This window comes from Phalacrocorax carbo (assembly GCF_963921805.1).
Source record: "Phalacrocorax carbo chromosome 31 unlocalized genomic scaffold, bPhaCar2.1 SUPER_31_unloc_1, whole genome shotgun sequence".
Lineage (NCBI taxonomy): Eukaryota > Metazoa > Chordata > Aves > Suliformes > Phalacrocoracidae > Phalacrocorax > Phalacrocorax carbo.
The window spans coordinates 265651-289047 of record NW_026990239.1 but is presented as its reverse complement, the minus strand read 5'-3'; the positions used below and the strand labels follow the sequence as shown (position 1 = coordinate 289047).

Genomic DNA, 23397 nt, shown 5'->3' with positions numbered 1-23397 from the left:
GGGGGGGTAACTGGGGTGACCAGTAACGGGGGCAACTGGGGTGACCAGTAACGGGGGGGCAACTGGGGAGACCAGTAACGGGGGGGTGCAACTGGGGTGACCAGTAACAGGGGGCAACTGGGGTGACCAGTAACGGGGGTAACTGGGAACTTGGGGAGCAACTGGGGTGGCTGGTACTGGGGGACAACTGGGAAATTGGGGTCCTAGTGGGGTGCCCAGTACCGGGGTGCAACTGGGGTGGCTGGTCAGCAGGTCCCAGGCCAAGGCGGGCCCCCCCCCAGGGACGGACGGACAGATGGGGTGTCTGTTTGTCCGTCCCCCCCCGTATCAGTCACGGGACCGTCACGCGCTCCCACGGGACCCGCGGGTTCCTGCCGTGGCCACCCTGGTGACGTCTGCGGGGGGGGGGGGGCACGGGGGTGACACCCACGGGGGGGCACAGATGGGGGGACACACGAGGGTGACACCCACGGGGGGTCCCGCCGGGGGGGCGATGGGGATGTGGCAGACCCCGCCTGGCCCCCCTGGGGCTCCGTGGGGTGCAGGGACGGGGACGATGACACAGGGGGACACCAGGGACCCCCCCCAGGGCCAGCCCTGGGACACCGTGGCTGTGGGGACACCGTGGGGTCCTCGTGGCCATGGGGACACCATGGCCAGGCCCGTGGCCGTGACACCCTGGCCATGGGGACACCCATGGGGACACCCTGGGGATGCCCCAGTCACCACAGACACCCCCATGGCCCTGGGGACACCCTGGGGACACCATGGCCACCACGACCAGCCCCATGGTCCTGGGGACATCCCTGGGGACACCCCGGGGACATCCCTGGGTTCACCCCTGGGGACACCCTGGGGACACCATGGCCACCACAGCCAGCCCCATGGCTGTGACACCATGGCCCTGGGGACACCCTGGGGACACCATGGCCACCACAGCCAGCCCCATGGCTGTGACACCACGGCCCTGGGGACACCCTGGGGACACCATGGCCACCGTGACCAGCCCCATGGCTGTGACACCATGGCCCTGGGGACACCCTGGGGACACCATGGCCACCGTGACCAGCCCATGGCTGTGACACCATGGCCCTGGGGACACCCTGGGGACACCATGGCCACCACAGCCAGCCCCATGGCTGTGACTCCATGGCCCTGGGGACACCCTGGGGACACCATGGCCACCACAGCCAGCCCCATGGCTGTGACACCATGGCCCTGGGGACACCCTGGGGACACCATGGCCACCACAGCCAGCCCCATGGCTGTGACACCACGGCCCTGGGGACACCCTGGGGACACCATGGCCACCACAGCCAGCCCCATGGCTGTGACACCATGGCCCTGGGGACACCCTGGGGACACCATGGCCACCACAGCCAGCCCCATGGCTGTGACACCACGGCTCTGGGGACACCGCGGTCCCCGTGGCCATGACACCAGGCCCCGCCCGGGCCTCCTCCGTCGCCATGGCAACACCAGGCCGGGCAGGCGACGCCATCTTAAGACCGGGCACAGCGGCCTCGTCTCCTCCCCCTTTCCAGCCCCCTCGCTTCCGGTCACCTGCCAATCATTCGGGCGGCGCGCCAGCGACTTCCGGCGAGGTGGCCAATCGTGGCGGCGGCTGCGGGGAGCCACGTGACGCGGAAGCGGAAGTAGGAGACGTGGAGATGGAGCCGGACGGGGCGACACGGCACCGTGCGCGCGGCGCGGCGCGTAGCGATCGGTGCCGGCCCCGGTCCCGCCGCCGCTCCCCCCCACCCGCCCTCACCCCTCCTCTCCCCTCCTCTCCCCGCAGCCCCCAAACGCCGGTTACCGGCCACGGCGCCTCGTATGGCGGATCCACACCCTCTCTTCGGTGATACCAGCGCGGCGGGGGGCGGCGGGGCCCAACCGGGCCGGGGTTACGGGGCTCCCCCGGCCGCCGCCGCCGCCGCCTCCCGGGACCCACCGGCCGCGGCCTTCCTGGGCGAGCCGGTGTCCAGCCTGGCCATGGCCTACGGGAGCAGCTTGGCCAGCCAGGGCCGCGACATCATGGACCGTAACGTGAGTGGGGGGGGGACGCGACACGGGGGGGCTCCGTGGCCGGTTACCGGGACCCCTCACGGCCCTTTAACTCTCCGCCGCCTGTTGCTCGACCGGTTCATCCCCGTGGGGCGGCTGAAGTATTATTTCGCCGTGGACACCGCGTACGTGGGGAGGAAACTGGGGCTTCTCATCTTTCCTTTCGCGCATCCGGTGAGGGGGGGCCCCGGTATCGGGGGCGGGGGGGGGGGTCCGGTGTCGGGGGTCTTCTATGGGGTTGGAGGGTGGGGGTCTGGGGGGCCGGTTTTGGGGATTTGGGGGTCGGGGGGGCCGGTATTGGGGGTTTGGGGTGTGCTATGGGAGCCTGGGGGGCTCCTACTGGAGTAGGGGGGCTGGTATTGCGGGTCGGGGGGGCAGTATTGGGGCGTGGGGGGCCGGTATGGGGGTTTTGGGGTGCAGTACTGGGGGGGCTGGGGGTCTGGTATTGGGCGCGGGGGGGTCCCTAACAGTGTGTCTCCCCCCCCAGGACTGGCAGGTGCGGTACCAGCAGGACACCCCCGTCGCCCCCCGCTTCGACGTCAACGCCCCCGATCTCTACATCCCAAGTACGTCCCGCCCCCCCAGCCCCCCATTTCCCTCCCGGGGGACCCCCATTTCCCCCCCCAGCCCCCCATTTCCCCCCCGGGGGACCCCCCCCAATGACATCCCCGTGTCCCCCCCCGCAGCGATGGCCTTCATCACCTACATCCTCGTCGCCTGCTTGGTGCTGGGCACCCAAAACAGGTCAGGCCCTTCTCCCCGCCCTGGGGCAGCCGGGGGGGGGGGCGGGTCCCTACCCTAAAAACGAAGGGTGGGGGGTGCAGGCAAGGCTGTGGGGCACCCCCCACCCAATTTGGGGCGCGGCCCCCCCCCAGGTTCTCCCCCGACAGCCTGGGCTTGCAGGCGAGCTCGGCGCTGGCCTGGCTCATCGTGGAGGTTCTGGCCATCCTCCTCAGCCTCTACCTCCTCGCCGTCAACACCAGCCTCACCACCATCGACCTCATCGCCTTCGGCGGCTACAAATATGTGGGGTGAGAGGGTTGGTTTTTTTAGGGGGGGTGGGTTAGAAAAAGGGGGGGGGGTTGCACCCCAATAAGCCCCCCACCCTTGTTCCCGGCAGGATGAATCTGGGCCTCATCGCCGGGCTCGTTTTTGGCCGCAGCGCTTACTACGTGGTGCTGAGCTGGTGCTGCCTCAGCATTTTCGTGTTTATGGTAAAAAATAGAGTGAAAAAGGGGGGAATAAAAGGGCGGGGGGGGCTGTGTGGTTTTGGGGGGGGGGGGGCACGCCCCCACTTGGGGTGGGGGTGGGACAGCGGGGAGCCCCTCCCCAGTGTCACAGCGGCTGTGTTTAGGGGTGCAGAGTCCATTGGGGCGCTGGTCCCCGAGAGGCCACCGTCGGTCCCCGAGAGGCCCCCCCGCCCCTGAGGTCATTGTGGTGCCACGACCCACGCAGGGGCTGCTGGCCCCCCTCCCCACCGTGCCCCCCCGCGAGGGGCCAGGCCCAGGTATGGGGGGTTTTGGGGCAGGGGGGTGGGGGGGGGTGGGTGTCTCAGCGGGTGGGGGCGGGGCGGGGTGTGCACACGTGTGTGGTCGCACGGAAGGCTGAGTGCGTGTGGGGGTGCAAGCACGCGCCGCGGCGTGTCGGCATGCCATGATGCACGCGCGCGGTTGCACGCCTGCACGCGACGGTGCACGCGCGCGGTTGCACGCCTGCGCTGTGCGCAGAGGGGCCGGGGGGCGCAGAGGGGCTGGAGGGTGCAGGGGAGCCGTGGGGCGCGGGGGGTCCGTGGGGCGCAGGGGTTCCATGGGTCGCGGGGTGTCCGTGGGGCACGGGGTGTCCGTGGGTCGGGGGGAGGGGGGGAGGGCGCAGCCCCCCACTGCCCCATCGCACAGCAGAGCAGAGAGCCCGGAGCCCCGCGCCGGGGCGGGGTGTTGCGGGTATTTGCGGTGTTGCGGGTATTTGGGGTGTTGCGGGGGGGGGCGGGGGGCGTGTGTGTCACCCCCGGGGGACCCCCCCCTCCCCAACCCCCCCCCCGTTTGTGCCCCACAGACGCGGACGAGCGCTCCAACGGGACGCTGTGCGGGGCTCACGCCGCCTGCCGCAACCTGCCGGGCTCCTTCCAGTGCGTCTGCGACCCCGGCTACGAGAGCGCCCGCCACGGCCACGGCTGCGTGGGTGCGGGCGGGTCCTGGGGGGCGGGGGGTGTAAAATGTGCTCATCTGATTCGTGTCAATATGGAGCAATGCTAGAGTCACACGGGGAAGTGTGACCCTCTAGCATCTGACCGGTCTGTTGGTGCTGGTGTAACCGAGGGCCGGACAATTGACTTGTTACCTGTCTGAGTGGTTGCAGTGTTGACTGGCGGTTTGGGTTGATGGTGAAGACAAAAGCGCGACCCAAAATTGATCAGATAACTGGGGGGGCTGGCGCCTGAGATGGTGCTTGGGCCGGTCGGGAGGGCGTCCTCCTCAAAAAGATACAATTCAGTTGACCTTCAGGGACTAACAGCGGAGGCACCCTGCTGCAAAGGGGGGTGACCAAAAAGACTTGCCCCCCACACCCGTAAAGAGCACGCGGGCTAATCTACATGGCAAGCGTGGCTAATTTAACTACGGCTGCCCAACGGCAAGTGGGATGCTCATCACTGACCAGTGAGCGTAAACTTAGGCGTGTTTTTACTAATTGTTATTAATTAAGTAACTGAATATAAACCCTGTAATTTTGTATGACGGGATGCGCGTTAGGCGGAAGGATCCCCCGTGCATCCAGCGCTGCTTGCTTGTCTCTACTCAATAAATTGTACACTTTGATTGAAATGCCGTTGAAGGCTAAATTAATTATAACGGGGGGGGACCCCCAAAAACCCGCCCCCGCCCCCCAAAAAAGAGAAAAAATTAACAGAAACCCCCGATGCGTTTTTGGAGATGTGGACGAGTGCGAGACGCTGCGGGGCGTCTGCGGGGCCGAACGGTGCGAGAACGTGGAAGGCTCCTTCCTCTGCCTCTGCCCCGACACCCGCGACGAGTTCGACCCCGTGCCGGGGCGATGCGTGACCCCCCCGGCCCCCCAAAACCCGCCGCGGGCCCCCCCCGAAGGCGCCGCCTGCTTCAGCAGGGCTTGCGGGGTGCTGGCACCCAACGTCAGCCGGGAGCGCTGCTGCTGCAGCCTGGGCTGGGCGTGGGGCACCCACTGCCCCGCGCGGCCCTGCCCGACCCCCGGCACCGGTACGGGACCCCCCCGCGCCCCCGCCCCGCACCCAGCCGGCCCCTCCGCGGGGCGGCCCCCGCGCCTCCGGGGGGTTCGGCCCTATGTATGGGTGCGCTGGGGGGGGGTCCCGGGCGTGGTTGGGGGGTGCATGGGAGAGTTTGGGGGGCACGGGCAGGGTTGGGGTGCTTGGGCAGGGTTGGGGGGCACGGGCAGGGATTGGGGTGCTCGGGCAGGGTTGGGGGTGCTTGGGCAGGGTTGGGGGGCACGGGCAGGATTGGAGGGCACGGGCAGGGTTGGGGGCTAGGGCAGGGTTGGGGGGTACGGGCAGGGTTTGGGGTGCTCGGGCAGGGTTGGGGGTCACGGGCAGGGTTTGGGGTGCTCGGGCAGGGATTGGGGGGCACGGGCAGGGATTGGGGTGCTTGGGCGGGGATTGGGGTGCTCGGGTGGGGATTGGGGTGCTCGGGCGGGGATTGGGGTGCACAGTGGGGGTCAGGGTGCCCCGAGAGCGTTTGGGGTGCACGGCGGGGGTCGGGGGCCCCCGGCAGGGTATGGGGTGCATGGGCAGGGGTCAGGGTGCCCCAGCAGGGTTTGGGGTGCCCATTAAGGGTATGGGGTGCACGGCGGGGGTCGTGGTGCCCCTTGATGGCTTGGGGTGCACGGCGGGGGTCGGGGGCCCCCGGCAGGGTATGGGGTGCATGGGCAGGGTATGGGGTGCATGGGCAGGGGTCGGGGTGCCCCGGCAGGGTTTGGGGTGCCCCTTGATGGCTTGGGGTGCACGGCGGGGGTCGGGGGCCGCCGGCAGGGTTCGGGGGGGCCCCGGCAGGACCCCCGTCGCTGACGCCCCCCACCCCAGAGGCCCACCTCGCCATCTGCCCGCACGGGCAGGGCCGCACCGCCGAGGGTCCCCAGGGCTCGCCGGCAGGTGAGTGCTGCCCGCCGCGGCCCCCCCGCGCCCGCCGGGGTCCCCCCGGGGCCCCCCGTCCCGCGGGGCCCCCCTGACGCCCCCCGTGCCCCCAGACGTGGACGAGTGCCAGCTCTTCGGGCCCCAGCTCTGCCGGGGGGGGGTTTGCCTCAACGCCGCCCCCGGCTTCAGCTGCTACTGCCCCAGCGGCTACTACTACGAGCAGGAGCACCTGCAGTGCGTGGGTGAGCCCCTGCCTGCCCCTGCCTGCCCCTGCCTGCCCCTGCCTGCCCCTGCCTGCCCCTGAGCCCCTGCCTGCCCCTGAGCCCCTGCCTGCCCCTGCCTGCCCCTGCCTGCCCCTGCCTGCCCCTGAGCCCCTGAGCCCCTGCCTGCCCCTGCCTGCCCCTGCCTGCCCCTGAGCCCCTGCCTGCCCCTGCCTGCCCCTGCCTGCCCCTGAGCCCCTGCCTGCCCCTGAGCCCCTGCCTGCCCCTGAGCCCCTGCCTGCCCCTGCCTGCCCCTGCCTGCCCCTGCCTGCCCCTGAGCCCCTGAGCCCCTGCCTGCCCCTGCCTGCCCCTGAGCCCCTGCCTGCCCCTGAGCCCCTGCCTGCCCCTGAGCCCCTGCCTGCCCCTGAGCCCCTGCCTGCCCCTGCCTGCCCCTGCCTGCCCCTGAGCCCCTGCCTGCCCCTGCCTGCCCCTGAGCCCCTGCCTGCCCCTGAGCCCCTGCCTGCCCCTGCCTGCCCCTGCCTGCCCCTGAGCCCCTGCCTGCCCCTGCCTGCCCCTGCCTGCCCCTGCCTGCCCCTGCCTGCCCCTGAGCCCCTGCCTGCCCCCCGACCCCTGCCTGCCCCCCGACCCCCTGCCTGCCCCCCGACCCCTGCCTGCCCCTGACCGCTGCCCCCCAGATAACGACGAGTGTGGGGCGGAGGATGCCGAGCCCTGCGTGGGGGGTCGCTGCGTCAACACGGTGGGCTCCTACTACTGCTCGTGCCCCCCGCCCCTGGTCCTGGACGGCTCCCAGCGCCGCTGCGTCGCCAACGACACCCACCGGGGTGAGGCTGCCACCCACGGGGTGGGCTTTGGGGGGGGTGGGGGGGTGTCTGTGGGACCCGGCCTGACTGTGCCCCCCTCCCTCCCCCCCGAAACAGATGCTGCGCAGGCGGTGTGTTGGCAGGAGGTGGGGGTCGACCTGGTGTGCGGCAGACCCCGGCTGGACAGGCAGGTCACCTACACCGAGTGCTGCTGCCTGTACGGGCAGGCCTGGGGCATGGACTGCGCCCTCTGCCCCGCCCGCCACTCAGGTGACCCCCCCCGCACCCCAGAACCCCCCCCACCCCCATACTGGTGGGTGCCGGGGTGGCATCCCCCTCCCTGCAGTGTGGGACCCCCCCCGCCCAGCAGCTCTGTGATGGGAGACCCTCCTGCAGCCCCATTGACCCCATGGGAATGGGGGGCGTGAGGATGGGGGGGACCCCTCGTAGCCCCCCCCAATTATTGAGGCCCCCCTGTATCCCCACAGCCCCTCAATGATGGGGGGGGGTCCCTTGTAGCCCCTCAGTGATGGGGGGGACCCCTCGTAGCCCCCCCAATTATTGAGGCCCCCCTGTATCCCCACATCCCCTCAATGATGGGGGGGACCCCTCGTAGCCCCCCCAATTATTGAGGCCCCCTGTATCCCCACAGCCCCTCAATGATGGGGGGGGCCCCTTGTAGCCCCTCAGTGATGGGGGGACCCCTTGTAGCCCCCCAATAACGGGCCCCCTTTGCATCCCTACAGCCCCACAAGGAGGGGGGGGGAAGTTTTCCCTTGTAGCCCCCCCCGGTTATTGGAGGGGGGGGGTCCCAGGTGATGGAGAACCCCCATCCCCCCCGCAGCCTGCATCGGGGGGGGGTCCCCCAAAACCACCTTCTCCTTTTACCCCCCCCCCAGATGACTTCGAGTTCCTCTGCAACGTGCTGCGCCCCCCCAGCTACGGCCCCCCCCGCGCCCCCCCTTCCTACGAATACGCCCCCGACTTCGCCCCCCCTTACGGCCTCCCTTACGGCCCTGACGTTTTCGGGGGGCCCCGCGTGCCCCCCCCGGCTCTCCGTTCCGACTACGACCCTTACGGTTTCGGGGGGCTGGCGGGGGGTTACGACCCCCGGGGGGACGCTCTCTACGCCCCCCCCCGCTATGAAGGCGAGGATTTTGAGGACCCCCGGCGCCCCCTCGCCCACCGACCCCGGGGACCCCGCTACGAGCCCCCCGACCCCCCCCCCCGGCTCCCCCTGGTCCTACCAACCCCACGGGACGGGGGGGTTCAGCGAGGAGGAGGAGGAGGAGGAGGAGGAGGAGGAGGAGGAGGAGGAGGATGCTGGTGAGTTTTCGGGGCGCGGGGGGGGGGGGGAAGGGGGCGACCCCCCGCCCTGACGCCCCCTCCCCGCCGCAGGGGGGGCGGAGGAGTGCGGGGTGCTCAGCGGGTGCCACCACGGGCGCTGCGTGCGGGTGCCCGACGGCTTCACCTGCGACTGCGACGCGGGGTATCGGCTGGACCCCGCCCGGCTGGACTGCGTCGGTGAGACCCCCGCCCCCGGACCCCGCCCCCGGACCCCCCCCCAGCACCCTGATACCCCGCACCTGCACCCGGACCCCCCCCGCACCCTGATACCCCGCACCTGCACCCGGACCCCCCCCAGCACCCTGACACCCCACCCCGCACCCGGACCCCCCTGCACCCTGATACCCTGCACCCGGACCCCCCTGCACCCTGATACCCCGCACCTGCACCCGTACCCCCCCCCCCAGCACCCTGACCCCTTCCCCTGACCCCAGACCCCCTCCTTGCCCACAGGCTCCCTCCTGGGCACCCAGACCCTCTCCCTTGCCCCCAGACCCCCTGCCCCCAGACCCCCTCCCCAGCACCCTGACCCCCTACCCTGCCCCCAGACCCCCTCCCTTGCCCACAGGCTCCCTCCTGGGCACCCTGACCCCTTCCCCTGCCCCCAGACCCCCTCCCCAGCACCTCGACCCCCTACCCTGCCCCCAGACCCCCTCCTTGCCCACAGGCTTCCTCCTGGGCACCCAAACCCCCTCCCCTGCCCCCAGACCCCCTCCCCAGCACCCTGACCCCTTCCCCTGCCCCCAGACCCCCTCCCCAGCACCTCGACCCCCTACCCTGCCCCCAGACCCCCTCCCCAGCCCCCCTCCCCAGCCCCAAACCCCCTTCCCCAGCCCTCCCCCTCCCCATACCCCCCCCCACCCCACACCCATAACACCCCCCCACGACCCCCCCCCAGACATCGACGAGTGCTCGCAGGCCCCCCTGTGCCTGCCCGGCCGCTGCCTGAACACCCCCGGCTCCTTCCGCTGCCTGTGCCCCCCCGGGCACGCGCCGGCGCTGCCCCCCCCCCGCTGCCTGCCCGCGCCCCCCCGCGCCTGAGGACCCCCGCCTCTATTTATTGTCTCTGTATATATATATATATATATATATATAGGATCCGGGGGGGGGGGGGAGGGGGCGGGGGGGCATCCTGCCCCCCTCCCGGACCACTGCGGGGGCACCCATGGGTGCTCAGTGGCACCCAGCTGTGTGTCGCGCCCCCCCCCGCCCGCCACCCCACTGGGGTGCCGTGGTAATGCATCCCCCCCACCCCCGGGGGGGCGGCGTGGTTTGGGGACCCCCCCCCACCTACTTTTACAGAATAAAGGTTTTCTATAAAATCAGGGTGCCTGGGCGGGGGGTGTCTTTAGCCCCTCCCCTCCATTTTTGGGGGTATTTGGGTGCCCCCAGGACCGCCCCCCCCCCCAAAGGGTGTTGGACCCAGTGGGGTTGTCTCATGCGGCACTGGTGCCCCCCGTCGGGACTAGGACCCCCCCTCCTTGGGATTAGGACCCCCCCCTTAGAATTTAGACCCCCTCCAATGGGACTGGGACCCCCCCCCCAGCCCTGGGACCCCCCCCCATGGGCTTGGGACCCCCCTCAACACTGGGACCCCCCCCATGGGATTAGGGACCCCCCTGATGGGTTTACGACCCGCCCTGGCACTGGAGACCCCCCCTTTAAGATGGGGACCCCCCCCATGGCCTTCGGACCCCCCCATGGGATTGGGACCCGCCTTGGCACTAGGACGCCCCTCATGGCCTTGAGACCCCCCCCATGGCCTTGAGACCCCCCCCATGGGTTTAGGGACCCCCCCCCCAGCACTGAGACACCCCATCATAGAATTGAGCCCCCCACCTCAGTCTGGCCCCCCCCAAATACCACCCCACGCCCCTCCCACCCCCCCAAAAATGGGTGGTCGCCATCGGAAACCGGACCCCTGGGTCCTTCCCTCCCCCCCCCCCCAAAGAAAAGCCAACCATTGGGTGACGCCAACGTGCTTTGGGCGCCCTTTTAATGCCCCCCCAGCCCCACCCCATGGTGCCCCCCGGTGCCCCCCAGTGTCGCGTGGGGCCTCGCGGTGCCCCCCAGTGCCCCCCCAGTGCCCCCCAGTGTCTCGTGGGGCCTCGCGGTGCCCCCCAGTGCCCCCCAGTGCCCCCCCAGTGTCCCCCAGTGTCTCGTGGGGCCTCGCGGTGTCCCCCAGTGTCCCCCTGTGCCCCCCAGTGTCTTGTGGGGCCTTGCGGTGCCCCCCAGTGTCCCCCCAGTGCCCCCCAGTGTCTTGCAGGCCTTCGTGGGGCCTCATGGCGTCCCCCAGTGACCCCCAGTGTCTTGCGAGCCCTCGTTGGGCCTCACGGTGTCCCCCAGTGCCCCCCAGTGTCCCCCAGTGCCTCGCGGTGCCCCCCCCCACCCCATCAGTGGGGGGGGCGGGGGGGTACCTTCGGTCCTACCCGTTGACCGCCCCCCGGCCCCGAACCGCTTTCAGCCCGTCCCTCGCCCCCTCCAACAACGCGGCGCCTTCTCCGGCGCCGGCAGCCGGCGGCGACACGCCGGCGACGCCGTGGAGCTCGGCCAACCGCCGGAAGGCTTGAGCCAACAGCAAGACGCCCACCAAGCCCAAGAGCAGGTACGCTGGCGGCGGGGTGGGGGCGGCGGGTGGCAAGGGGTCAGCCTCGACGCCCCGTCGGAAGGGTTTGTGGGGGTGGGGGTGACGGGGGCGCCCCAAAACTCCGCTCACCGGCTACGGCGATTTGGTAGAGTTGCCTCAACGGGTGACCCGGTCGCTCGGCCGGGACGAGGTCCCCCAAGCCGATGGTGCAAAGGGAGATGACGCAAAAGTAGACGGCGTCCAAGTAGGTCCAGTCGCCTTCGGCGAGGTAGAAGCCGGCGGCGGGGAGAAGCACCAGCCCCCCCAAAACCAGCCCCGCCGTCGCCAGGCAGTGGGCGCGGGCGGCCCCCCGCCGGCTGTAACCCCAACGCGCCTGGAGGTACAACCGGGGGCGGTCGACCAAAGGACCCGTCAAGCGTCCCACCGCCGCCGTCAACGTCAGCATGGTGGCGGGGACGCCCACCGCGGCGTAGGCGGCGCAGAAGGCTCTGCCCCCCGCCGAGAGGGGGGCCACCGAGCCGTACCCTGGGGGGCGGGGGGTGGGGGGGGGGTGGTTTGAAGTGGGGTGACACCTTTCAACCTGCTGGACCCCAATGCCCAGGCTAGGCTTGGGGGTTGGGGGTTGGGGGGGTTTGGGGGGTTTGGGGGGGTTCTGGGGTGAATGGGGGGGGATGGGGTGTAAGGGGAGGGATGGGGTGCGGGGGGGGTGCTGGGGATTTGGGGGGTTCTGGGGTGAAGGGGGATTGTGGGGGTCCTGGGGATCAGGGGGTCCTGGGGGTCCTGGGGTGCAGAAGGGGGTCCTGGGGGTCCTGGGGATCAGGGGGTCCTCGGGTTCCTGGGGTGCAGAGGGGGGTCGTGGGGATTTGGGGGTTGTGGGGTGAAGGGGGACTCGTAGGGGTCATAGGGATTTTGGGGGTCCTGGGGATCAGGGGATCCTGGGGGTCCTGGGGATTTGAGGGGTCCTGGGGGTCCTGGGGATTTGGGGGTCCTGCGGTGAAGGGGGACTCGTGGGGGTCGTGGGGATTTTGGGGGTTCTGGGGATCAGGGGGTCCTGGGGGTCCTGGGGATTTGAGGGGTCCTGGGGATCAGGGGGTCCATGTGGGTCCTGGGGTGCGGGGGGGGTCCTGGGGATTTGGGGGGTCCTGCGGTGAAGGGGGACTCGTGGGGGTTGTGGGGATTTTGGGGTTCTGGGGATCAGGGGGTCCATGTGGGTCCTGGGGTGCAGAGGTGGGGTCCTGGGGATTTGGGGGGTCCTGGGGGTCCTGGGGATTTGGGGGGTTCTGGGGATGAGGGGGTCCATGGGGGTCCTGGGGTGCAGAGGGGGTCCTGGGGATTTGGGGGTTCTGGGGGTCCTGGGGTCCATGGGGGTTCTGGGGATCAGGGGGTCCTGGGGTGCAGAGGGGGGTCCTGGGGTGCAGGGGGTCCTGGGGTACATGGGTGCAGGGGGTTGGTTTGGGGTGCAGAGGGGAGTCCTGGGGGGGTCCCAGACCTCCGGGGGGTCCCGGGGGGGTCCCGGGGCGGGGGGGGGGGGCCCGGCCTTACCCACGGTGGTGAGGAGGGTGGTGACGAAGAGGAGGGCGGTGGCGAGGTCCCACTCAGAGGCGTTGGGGGTCCCGGGGTTTCGGGGGGTCCCGGGGCTCCCCTCCAGCGCCCGCAGCCCCAGCGCGCCCAGGAGCAGCAGCCCCGCGTAGGCGACGGCCACCAGCACCGCACCGCGCCCCATGGCCCCCCCCGCGCCCCACACCGCGGCCTCAGCCCCCCCCGCGCCCTCTGGGCGCAGCGGGACCCGCCCCGGGGGGGCGGCACCGGGAGGGGGGGTGGGCAGGGCGGCGCCCCCGCCCCCGCCGGGAAATGGGGGGCAACTGGGGTGACCAGTAACGGGGGGTAACTGGGGAAACCAGTAACGGGCGGGTAACTGGGGAGACCAGTAACGGGGGGGTAACTGGGGTGACCAGTAACGGGGGGTAACTGGGGAAACCAGTTACGGGGGGGTAACTGGGGAGACCAGTAACGGGGGCAACTGGGGTGACCAGTAACGGGGGGTAACTGGGGAGACCAGTAACGGGGGTGTGCAACTGGGGTGACCAGTAACGGGGGGTAACTGGGGTGACCAGTAACGGGGGGGGTAACTGGGGTGACCAGTAACGGGGGCAACTGGGGTGACCAGTAACGGGGGGGCAACTGGGGAGACCAGTAACGGGGGGGTGCAACTGGGGTGACCAGTAACAGGGGGCAACTGGGGTGACCAGTAACGGGGGTAACTGGGAACTTGGGGAGCAACTGGGGTGGCTGGTACTGGGGGACAACTGGGAAATTGGGGTCCTAGTGGGGTGCCCAGTACCGGGGTGCAACTGGGGTGGCTGGTCAGCAGGTCCCAGGCCAAGGCGGGCCCCCCCCCAGGGACGGACGGACAGATGGGGTGTCTGTTTGTCCGTCCCCCCCCGTATCAGTCACGGGACCGTCACGCGCTCCCACGGGACCCGCGGGTTCCTGCCGTGGCCACCCTGGTGACGTCTGCGGGGGGGGGGGCACGGGGGTGACACCCACGGGGGGGCACAGATGGGGGGACACACGAGGGTGACACCCACGGGGGGTCCCGCCGGGGGGGCGATGGGGATGTGGCAGACCCCGCCTGGCCCCCCTGGGGCTCCGTGGGGTGCAGGGACGGGGACGATGACACAGGGGGACACCAGGGACCCCCCCCCAGGGCCAGCCCTGGGACACCGTGGCTGTGGGGACACCGTGGGGTCCTCGTGGTCATGGGGACACCATGGCCAGGCCCGTGGCCGTGACACCCTGGCCCTGGGGACACCCTGGGGACACCCTGGGGACACCATGGCCACCACAGCCAGCCCCATGGCTGTGACACCATGGCCCTGGGGACACCCTGGGGACACCATGGCCACCACAGCCAGCCCCATGGCTGTGACACCACGGCCCTGGGGACACCCTGGGGACACCATGGCCACCGTGACCAGCCCCATGGCTGTGACACCATGGCCATAGGGACACCCTGGGGACACCATGGCCACCACAGCCAGCCCCATGGCTGTGACTCCATGGCCCTGGGGACACCCTGGGGACACCATGGCCACCACAGCCAGCCCCATGGCTGTGACACCATGGCCCTGGGGACACCCTGGGGACACCATGGCCACCGTGACCAGCCCATGGCTGTGACACCATGGCCCTGGGGACACCCTGGGGACACCATGGCCACCACAGCCAGCCCCATGGCTGTGACTCCATGGCCCTGGGGACACCCTGGGGACACCATGGCCACCACAGCCAGCCCCATGGCTGTGACACCATGGCCCTGGGGACACCCTGGGGACACCATGGCCACCACAGCCAGCCCCATGGCTGTGACACCACGGCCCTGGGGACACCCTGGGGACACCATGGCCACCACAGCCAGCCCCATGGCTGTGACACCATGGCCCTGGGGACACCCTGGGGACACCATGGCCACCACAGCCAGCCCCATGGCTGTGACACCATGGCCCTGGGGACACCATGGCCACCACAGCCAGCCCCATGGCTGTGACACCGCGGCTCTGGGGACACCGCGGTCCCCGTGGCCATGACACCAGGCCCCGCCCGGGCCTCCTCCGTCGCCATGGCAACACCAGGCCGGGCAGGCGACGCCATCTTAAGACCGGGCACAGCGGCCTCGTCTCCTCCCCCTTTCCAGCCCCCTCGCTTCCGGTCACCTGCCAATCATTCGGGCGGCGCGCCAGCGACTTCCGGCGAGGTGGCCAATCGTGGCGGCGGCTGCGGGGAGCCACGTGACGCGGAAGCGGAAGTAGGAGACGTGGAGATGGAGCCGGACGGGGCGACACGGCACCGTGCGCGCGGCGCGGCGCGTAGCGATCGGTGCCGGCCCCGGTCCCGCCGCCGCTCCCCCCCACCCGCCCTCACCCCTCCTCTCCCCTCCTCTCCCCGCAGCCCCCAAACGCCGGTTACCGGCCACGGCGCCTCGTATGGCGGATCCACACCCTCTCTTCGGTGATACCAGCGCGGCGGGGGGCGGCGGGGCCCAACCGGGCCGGGGTTACGGGGCTCCCCCGGCCGCCGCCGCCGCCTCCCGGGACCCACCGGCCGCGGCCTTCCTGGGCGAGCCGGTGTCCCTGGCCTTGGCCTACGGGAGCAGCTTGGCCAGCCAGGGCCGCGACATCATGGACCGTAACGTGAGTGGGGGGGGGACGCGACACGGGGGGGCTCCGTGGCCGGTTACCGGGACCCCTCACGGCCCTTTAACTCTCCGCCGCCTGTTGCTCGACCGGTTCATCCCCGTGGGGCGGCTGAAGTATTATTTCGCCGTGGACACCGCGTACGTGGGGAGGAAACTGGGGCTTCTCATCTTTCCCTTCGCGCATCAGGTGAGGGGGGGGCCCCGGTATCGGGGGCGGGGGGGGGGTCCGGTGTCGGGGGTCTTCTATGGGGTTGGAGGGTGGGGGTCTGGGGGGCCGGTTTTGGGGATTTGGGGGTCGGGGGGGCCGGTATTGGGGGTTTGGGGTGTGCTATGGGAGCCTGGGGGGCTCCTACTGGAGTAGGGGGGCTGGTATTGCGGGTCGGGGGGGCAGTATTGGGGCGTGGGGGGCCGGTTTGGGGGTTTTGGGGTGCAGTACTGGGGGGGCTGGGGGTCTGGTATTGGGCGCGGGGGTGTCCCTAACAGTGGGTCTCCCCCCCCAGGACTGGCAGGTGCGGTACCAGCAGGACACCCCCGTCGCCCCCCGCTTCGACGTCAACGCCCCCGATCTCTACATCCCAAGTACGTCCCGCCCCCCCAGCCCCCCATTTCCCTCCCGGGGGACCCCCATTTCCCCCCCCAGCCCCCCATTTCCCCCCCGGGGGACCCCCCCCAATGACATCCCCGTGTCCCCCCCCGCAGCGATGGCCTTCATCACCTACATCCTCGTCGCCTGCTTGGTGCTGGGCACCCAAAACAGGTCAGGCCCTTCTCCCCGCCCTGGGGCAGCCGGGGGGGGGGGGCGGGTCCCTACCCTAAAAACGAAGGGTGGGGGGTGCAGGCAAGGCTGTGGGGCCCCCCCCCACCCAATTTGGGGCGCGGCCCCCCCCCAGGTTCTCCCCCGACAGCCTGGGCTTGCAGGCGAGCTCGGCGCTGGCCTGGCTCATCGTGGAGGTTCTGGCCATCCTCCTCAGCCTCTACCTCCTCGCCGTCAACACCAGCCTCACCACCATCGACCTCATCGCCTTCATCGGCTACAAATATGTGGGGTGAGAGGGTTGGTTTTTTTAGGGGGGGTGGGTTAGAAAAAGGGGGGGGGGTTGCACGCCAATAATCCCCCCACCCTTGTTCCCGGCAGGATGAATCTGGGCCTCATCGCCGGGCTCGTTTTTGGCCGCAGCGGTTACTACGTGGTGCTGAGCTGGTGCTGCCTCAGCATTTTCGTGTTTATGGTAAAAACTAGAGTGAAAAAGGGGGAAAAAAAGGGCGGGGGGGGCTGTGTGGTTTTTGGGGGGGGGGCACGCCCCCACTTGGGGTGGGGGTGGGACAGCGGGGAGCCCCTCCCCAGTGTCACAGCGGCTGTGTTTAGGGGTGCAGAGTCCATTGGGGCGCTGGTCCCCGAGAGGCCACCGTCGGTCCCCGAGAGGCCCCCCCGCCCCCGAGGTCATTGTGGTGCCACGACCCACGCAGGGGCTGCTGGCCCCCCTCCCCACCGTGCCCCCCCGCGAGGGGCCAGGCCCAGGTATGGGGGGGTTTGGGGCAGGGGGGTGGGGGGGGGGTGGGTGTCTCAGCGGGTGGGGGCGGGGCGGGGTGTGCACACGCGTGTGGTCGCACGGAAGGCTGAGTGCGTGTGGGGGTGCAAGCACGCGCCGCGGCGTGTCGGCATGCCATGATGCACGCGCGCGGTTGCACGCCTGCACGTGACGGTGCACGCGCGTGGTTGCACGCCTGCGCTGTGCGCAGAGGGGCCGGGGGGCACAAAGGGGCTGGAGGTTGCAGGGGGGCGCGGGGGGGCAGGGGGCCGAGGGTCTCAAGGGAGCCGGGGGGCACAAAGGGGCCGGGGGGTGCAGGGGTCGAGGGTCGTAGAGGGGCCGGGGGGTGCAAAGGCGCCGGGGGCACAGGGGAGACGGGGGGCGCAGAGGGGCCGGGGGGGCAGGGGGCCGAGGGTCTCAAGGGAGCCAGGGGGCGCGGAGGGGCCGGGGGGCGCAGGGGGGTCCTTGGGGCGCGGGGCGTCCATGGGGCGTCCATGGGTCGCGGGGGGTCCGTGGGGCACGGGGTGTCCGTGGGTCGGGGGGAGGGGGGGAGGGCGCAGCCCCCCACTGCCCCATCGCACAGCAGAGCAGAGAGCCCGGAGCCCCGCGCCGGGGCGGGGTGTTGCGGGTATTTGCGGTGTTGCGGGTATTTGGGGTGTTGCGGGGGGGGCGGGGGGCGTGTGTGTCACCCCCGGGGGACCCCCCCCTCCCCAACCCCCCCCCCGTTTGTGCCCCACAGACGCGGACGAGTGCTCCAACGGGACGCTGTGCGGGGCTCACGCCGCCTGCCGCAACCTGCCGGGCTCCTTCCAGTGCGTCTGCGACCCCGGCTACGAGAGCGCCCGCCACGGCCACGGCTGCGTGGGTGCGGGCGGGTCCTGGGGGGCGGGGGGTGTAAAATGTGCTCATCTGATTCGTGTCAATATGGAGCAATGCTAGAGTCACACGGGGAAGTGTGACCCTCTAGCATCTGACCGGTCTGTTGGTGCTGGTGTAACCGAGGGCCGGACAATTGACTTGTTACCTGTCTGAGTGGTTGCAGTGTTGACTGGCGGTTTGGGTTGATGGTGAAGACAAAAGCGCGACCCAAAATTGATCAGATAACTGGGGGGGCTGGCGCCTGAGATGGTGCTTGGGCCGGTCGGGAGGGCGTCCTCCTCAAAAAGATACAATTCAGTTGACCTTCAGGGACTAACAGCGGAGGCACCCTGCTGCAAAGGGGGGTGACCAAAAAGACTTGCCCCCCACACCCGTAAAGAGCACGCGGGCTAATCTACATGGCAAGCGTGGCTAATTTAACTACGGCTGCCCAACGGCAAGTGGGATGCTCATCACTGACCAGTGAGCGTAAACTTAGGCGTGTTTTTACTAATTGTTATTAATTAAGTAACTGAATATAAACCCTGTAATTTTGTATGACGGGATGCGCGTTAGGCGGAAGGATCCCCCGTGCATCCAGCGCTGCTTGCTTGTCTCTACTCAATAAATTGTACACTTTGATTGAAATGCCGTTGAAGGCTAAATTAATTATAGCGGGGGGGGACCCCCAAAAACCCGCCCCCGCCCCCCAAAAAAGAGAAAAAATTAACAGAAACCCCCGATGCGTTTTTGGAGATGTGGACGAGTGCGAGACGCTGCGGGGCGTCTGCGGGGCCGAACGGTGCGAGAACGTGGAAGGCTCCTTCCTCTGCCTCTGCCCCGACACCCGCGACGAGTTCGACCCCGTGCCGGGGCGATGCGTGACCCCCCCGGCCCCCCAAAACCCGCCGCGGGCCCCCCCCGAAGGCGCCGCCTGCTTCAGCAGGGCTTGCGGGGTGCTGGCACCCAACGTCAGCCGGGAGCGCTGCTGCTGCAGCCTGGGCTGGGCGTGGGGCACCCACTGCCCCGCGCGGCCCTGCCCGACCCCCGGCACCGGTACGGGACCCCCCCGCGCCCCCGCCCCGCACCCAGCCGGCCCCTCCGCGGGGCGGCCCCCGCGCCTCCGGGGGGTTCGGCCCTATGTATGGGTGCGCTGGGGGGGGGTCCCGGGCGTGGTTGGGGGGTGCATGGGAGAGTTTGGGGGGCACGGGCAGGGTTGGGGGGCATGGGCAGGGATTGGGGGGCACGGGCGGGATTGGGGGGCACGGGCAGGGTTGGGGGGCACGGGCAGGGTTGGGGGGCACGGGCAGGGATTGGGGGGCACGGGCAGGGATTGGGGTGCTCGGGCAGGGTTGGGGGTGCTTGGGCAGGGTTGGGGGGCACGGGCAGGATTGGAGGGCACGGGCAGGGTTGGGGGCTAGGGCAGGGTTGGGGGGTACGGGCAGGGTTTGGGGTGCTCGGGCAGGGTTGGGGGTCACGGGCAGGGTTTGGGGTGCTCGGGCAGGGATTGGGGGGCACGGGCAGGGATTGGGGTGCTTGGGCGGGGATTGGGGTGCTCGGGTGGGGATTGGGGTGCTCGGGCAGGGATTGGGGTGCACAGTGGGGGTCAGGGTGCCCCGAGAGGGTTTGGGGTGCACGGCGGGGGTCGGGGGCCCCCGGCAGGGTATGGGGTGCATGGGCAGGGGTCAGGGTGCCCCAGCAGGGTTTGGGGTGCCCATTAAGGGTATGGGGTGCACGGCGGGGGTCGTGGTGCCCCTTGATGGCTTGGGGTGCACGGCGGGGGTCGGGGGCCCCCGGCAGGGTATGGGGTGCATGGGCAGGGTATGGGGTGCATGGGCAGGGGTCAGGGTGCCCCGGCAGGGTTTGGGGTGCCCCTTGATGGCTTGGGGTGCACGGCGGGGGTCGGGGGCCGCCGGCAGGGTTCGGGGGGGCCCCGGCAGGACCCCCGTCGCTGACGCCCCCCACCCCAGAGGCCCACCTCGCCATCTGCCCGCACGGGCAGGGCCGCACCGCCGAGGGTCCCCAGGGCTCGCCGGCAGGTGAGTGCTGCCCGCCGCGGCCCCCCCGCGCCCGCCGGGGTCCCCCCGGGGCCCCCCGTCCCGCGGGGCCCCCCTGACGCCCCCCGTGCCCCCAGACGTGGACGAGTGCCAGCTCTTCGGGCCCCAGCTCTGCCGGGGGGGGGTTTGCCTCAACGCCGCCCCCGGCTTCAGCTGCTACTGCCCCAGCGGCTACTACTACGAGCAGGAGCACCTGCAGTGCGTGGGTGAGCCCCTGCCTGCCCCTGCCTGCCCCTGCCTGCCCCTGCCTGCCCCTGAGCCCCTGCCTGCCCCTGAGCCCCTGCCTGCCCCTGCCTGCCCCTGCCTGCCCCTGAGCCCCTGCCTGCCCCTGCCTGCCCCTGCCTGCCCCTGCCTGCCCCTGCCTGCCCCTGCCTGCCCCTGAGCCCCTGCCTGCCCCTGCCTGCCCCTGCCTGCCCCTGAGCCCCTGCCTGCCCCTGACCCTCTGCCTGCGCCTGCCTGCCCCTGAGCCCCTGCCTGCGCCTGCCTGCCCCTGAGCCCCTGCCTGCCCCTGCCTGCCCCTGCCTGCCCCTGCCTGCCCCTGAACCCCTGCCTGCCCCTGCCTGCCCCTGAGCCCCTGCCTGCGCCTGCCTGCCCCTGAGCCCCTGCCTGCCCCTGCCTGCCCCTGCCTGTCCCTGCCTGCCCCTGAGCCCCTGCCTGCCCCTGAGCCCCTGCCTGCCCCTGCCTGCCCCTGAGCCCCTGCCTGCCCCTGCCTGCCCCTGCCTGCCCCTGAGCCCCTGCCTGCCCCTGCCTGCCCCTGCCTGCCCCTGCCTGCCCCTGAGCCCCTGCCTGCCCCTGCCTGCCCCTGCCTGCCCCTGAGCCCCTGCCTGCCCCTGAGCCCCTGAGCCCCTGCCTGCCCCTCCCTGCCCCTGCCTGCCCCTGAGCCCCTGAGCCCCTGCCTGCCCCTGAGCCCCTGCCTGCCCCTGCCTGCCCCTGAGCCCCTGCCTGCCCCTGCCCCTGCCCCTGAGCCCCTGCCTGCCCCCCGACCCCTGCCTGCCCCCCGACCCCCTGCCTGCCCCTGCCTGCCCCTGCCTGCCCCTGCCTGCCCCTGCCTGCCCCTGAGCCCCTGCCTGCCCCTGCCTGCCCCTGCCTGCCCCTGAGCCCCTGCCTGCCCCTGCCTGCCCCTGCCTGCCCCTGCCTGCCCCTGAGCCCCTGCCTGCCCCTGCCTGCCCCTGCCTGCCCCTGCCTGTCCCTGCCTGCCCCTGAGCCCCTGCCTGCCCCTGCCTGCCCCTGAGCCCCTGCCTGCCCCTGAGCCCCTGCCTGCCCCTGCCTGCCCCTGCCTGCCCCTTCCTGCCCCTGAGCCCCTGCCTGCCCCTGCGTGCCCCTGCCTGCCCCTGCCTGCCCCTGAGCCCCTGCCTGCCCCTGCCTGCCCCTGCCAGCCCCTGCCTGCCCCTGAGCCCCTGCCTGCCCCTGCCTGCCCCTGCCTGCCCCTGCCTGCCCCTGAGCCCCTGCCTGCCCCTGCCTGCCCCTGCCTGCCCCTGCCTGCCCCTGAGCCCCTGCCTGCCCCTGCCTGCCCCTGCCTGCCCCTGAGCCCCTGCCTGCCCCTGCCTGCCCCTGAGCCCCTGCCTGCCCCTGCCTGCCCCTGCCTGCCCCTGAGCCCCTGCCTGTCCCTGCCTGCCCCTGCCTGCCCCTGAGCCCCTGCCTGCCCCTGACCCCCTGCCTGCCCCTGCCTGCCCCTGAGCCCCTGCCTGCCCCTGCCTGCCCCTGCCTGCCCCTGAGCCCCTGAGCCCCTGCCTGCTCCTGAGCCCCTGCCTGCCCCTGCCTGCCCCTGAGCCCCTGCCTGCCCCTGCCTTCCCCTGCCTGCCCCTGAGCCCCTGCCTGCCCCCCGACCCCTGCCTGCCCCCCGACCCCCTGCCTGCCCCCCGACCCCTGCCTGCCCCTGACCGCTGCCCCCCAGATAACGACGAGTGTGGGGCGGAGGATGCCGAGCCCTGCGTGGGGGGTCGCTGCGTCAACACGGTGGGCTCCTACTACTGCTCGTGCCCCCCGCCCCTGGTCCTGGACGGCTCCCAGCGCCGCTGCGTCGCCAACGACACCCACCGGGGTGAGGCTGCCACCCACGGGGTGGGCTTTGGGGGGGGTGGGGGGGTGTCTGTGGGACCCGGCCTGACTGTGCCCCCCTCCCTCCCCCCCGAAACAGATGCTGCGCAGGCGGTGTGTTGGCAGGAGGTGGGGGTCGACCTGGTGTGCGGCAGACCCCGGCTGGACAGGCAGGTCACCTACACCGAGTGCTGCTGCCTGTACGGGCAGGCCTGGGGCATGGACTGCGCCCTCTGCCCCGCCCGCCACTCAGGTGACCCCCCCCGCACCCCAGAACCCCCCCCACCCCCATACTGGTGGGTGCCGGGGTGGCATCCCCCTCCCTGCAGTGTGGGACCCCCCCCGCCCAGCAGCTCTGTGATGGGAGACCCTCCTGCAGCCCCATGGACCCCATGGGAATGGGGGGCGTGAGGATGGGGGGGACCCCTCGTAGCCCCCCCCAATTATTGAGGCCCCCCTGTATCCCCACAGCCCCTCAATGATGGGGGGGGTCCCTTGTAGCCCCTCAGTGATGGGGGGGACCCCTCGTAGCCCCCCAATTATTGAGGCCCCCCTGTATCCCCACAGCCCCTCAATGATGGGGGGGGTCCCTTGTAGCCCCTCAATGATGGGGGGGACCCCTCGTAGCCCCCCCAATTATTGAGGCCCCCCTGTATCCCCACAGCCCCTCAATGATGGGGGGGGCCCCTTGTAGCCCCTCAGTGATGGGGGGACCCCTTGTAGCCCCCCAATAACGGGCCCCCTTTGCATCCCTACAGCCCCACAAGGAGGGGGGGGGAAGTTTTCCCTTGTAGCCCCCCCTGGTTATTGGAGGGGGGGGGTCCCAGGTGATGGAGAACCCCCATCCCCCCCGCAGCCTGCATCGGGGGGGGGGTCCCCCAAAACCACCTTCTCCTTTTACCCCCCCCCCAGATGACTTCGAGTTCCTCTGCAACGTGCTGCGCCCCCCCAGCTACGGCCCCCCCCGCGCCCCCCCTTCCTACGAATACGCCCCCGACTTCGCCCCCCCTTACGGCCTCCCTTACGGCCCCGACGTTTTCGGGGGGCCCCGCGTGCCCCCCCCGGCTCTCCGTTCCGACTACGACCCTTACGGTTTCGGGGGTCTGGCGGGGGGTTACGACCCCCGGGGGGACGCTCTCTACGCCCCCCCCCGCTATGAAGGCGAGGATTTTGAGGACCCCCGGCGCCCCCTCGCCCACCGACCCCGGGGACCCCGCTACGAGCCCCCCGACCCCCCCCCCGGCTCCCCCTGGTCCTACCAACCCCACGGGACGGGGGGGTTCAGCGAGGAGGAGGAGGAGGAGGAGGAGGAGGAGGATGATGCCGGTGAGTTTTCGGGGCGCGGGGGGGGGGTGAAGGGGGCGACCCCCCGCCCTGACGCCCCCTCCCCGCCGCAGGGGGGGCGGAGGAGTGCGGGGTGCTCAGCGGGTGCCACCACGGGCGCTGCGTGCGGGTGCCCGACGGCTTCACCTGCGACTGCGACGCGGGGTATCGGCTGGACCCCGCCCGGCTGGACTGCGTCGGTGAGACCCCCGCCCCCGGACCCCCCCCCAGCACCCTGACACCCCACCCCGCCCCCGGACCCCCC

The 23397-nt window shown here is 71.1% G+C and overlaps 4 protein-coding genes across 4 annotated transcripts; 3 read left to right on the top strand and 1 right to left on the bottom strand.

Annotated features, from left to right (window-relative positions):
- The first annotated feature begins 1992 nt into the window (after window positions 1–1992).
- LOC135310770 (protein YIF1B-B-like) lies at window positions 1993–3491 on the top strand. The gene is made up of 6 exons (XM_064439731.1): window positions 1993–2046; window positions 2552–2630; window positions 2751–2808; window positions 2940–3095; window positions 3185–3325; window positions 3419–3491. Exons 1-6 carry the CDS (start codon window positions 1993–1995, stop codon window positions 3489–3491), a joined length of 561 nt encoding a protein of 186 aa, XP_064295801.1.
- A 379-nt stretch (window positions 3492–3870) lies between these two features.
- On the top strand, window positions 3871–8529 carry LOC135310769 (latent-transforming growth factor beta-binding protein 4-like). Its single transcript, XM_064439730.1, has 8 exons — window positions 3871–3906; window positions 3963–4242; window positions 4992–5291; window positions 6128–6196; window positions 6292–6420; window positions 7074–7220; window positions 7317–7469; window positions 8099–8529. Exons 1-8 carry the CDS (start codon window positions 3871–3873, stop codon window positions 8527–8529), a joined length of 1545 nt encoding a protein of 514 aa, XP_064295800.1.
- A 2421-nt stretch (window positions 8530–10950) lies between these two features.
- On the bottom strand, window positions 10951–12869 carry LOC135310774 (potassium channel subfamily K member 6-like). The gene is made up of 3 exons (XM_064439736.1): window positions 12676–12869; window positions 11263–11658; window positions 10951–11156 (listed from the first exon to the last, which is right to left on the bottom strand). Exons 1-3 carry the CDS (start codon window positions 12854–12856, stop codon window positions 10972–10974), a joined length of 762 nt encoding a protein of 253 aa, XP_064295806.1. The 5' UTR covers window positions 12857–12869; the 3' UTR covers window positions 10951–10971.
- Window positions 12870–14698: 1829 nt separating this feature from the next.
- LOC135310768 (latent-transforming growth factor beta-binding protein 4-like) lies at window positions 14699–23134 on the top strand (the record flags this gene model as incomplete). The annotated part of the gene is made up of 14 exons (XM_064439729.1): window positions 14699–14981; window positions 15082–15515; window positions 15829–15907; window positions 16028–16085; window positions 16219–16374; window positions 16464–16557; window positions 16695–16857; window positions 17441–17722; window positions 18472–18771; window positions 19686–19754; window positions 19850–19978; window positions 21667–21813; window positions 21910–22062; window positions 22722–23134. Coding segments are annotated over exons 1-14 (2742 nt in total), but the record flags the coding sequence as incomplete, so codon positions are not given.
- Between the last annotated feature and the right edge of the window lie 263 nt (window positions 23135–23397).

Bases quoted from the DNA above. Each gene is read 5' to 3' on its own strand.
- LOC135310770 (XM_064439731.1), top strand. From the start codon at position 1,993: ATGGCCTACGGGAGCAGCTTGGCCAGCCAGGGCCGCGACATCATGGAC. The intron at 2,047-2,551 runs GTGAGTGGGGGG...CTCCCCCCCCAG, and splicing joins GCGACATCATGGACCGTAAC to GACTGGCAGGTGCGGTACCA. The intron at 2,631-2,750 runs GTACGTCCCGCC...CCCCCCCCGCAG, and splicing joins CCCCGATCTCTACATCCCAA to CGATGGCCTTCATCACCTAC.
- LOC135310769 (XM_064439730.1), top strand. From the start codon at position 3,871: ATGGGTCGCGGGGTGTCCGTGGGGCACGGGGTGTCC. The intron at 3,907-3,962 runs GTGGGTCGGGGG...ATCGCACAGCAG, and splicing joins CCGTGGGGCACGGGGTGTCC to AGCAGAGAGCCCGGAGCCCC. The intron at 7,221-7,316 runs GTGAGGCTGCCA...CCCCCGAAACAG, and splicing joins CGCCAACGACACCCACCGGG to ATGCTGCGCAGGCGGTGTGT.
- LOC135310774 (XM_064439736.1), bottom strand. From the start codon at position 12,856: ATGGGGCGCGGTGCGGTGCTGGTGGCCGTCGCCTACGCGGGGCTGCTG. The intron at 11,659-12,675 runs GTAAGGCCGGGC...CCCGCCCCCCAG, and splicing joins CACCCTCCTCACCACCGTGG to GGTACGGCTCGGTGGCCCCC. The intron at 11,157-11,262 runs GTGAGCGGAGTT...CCCCGCCGCCAG, and splicing joins CTACCAAATCGCCGTAGCCG to CGTACCTGCTCTTGGGCTTG.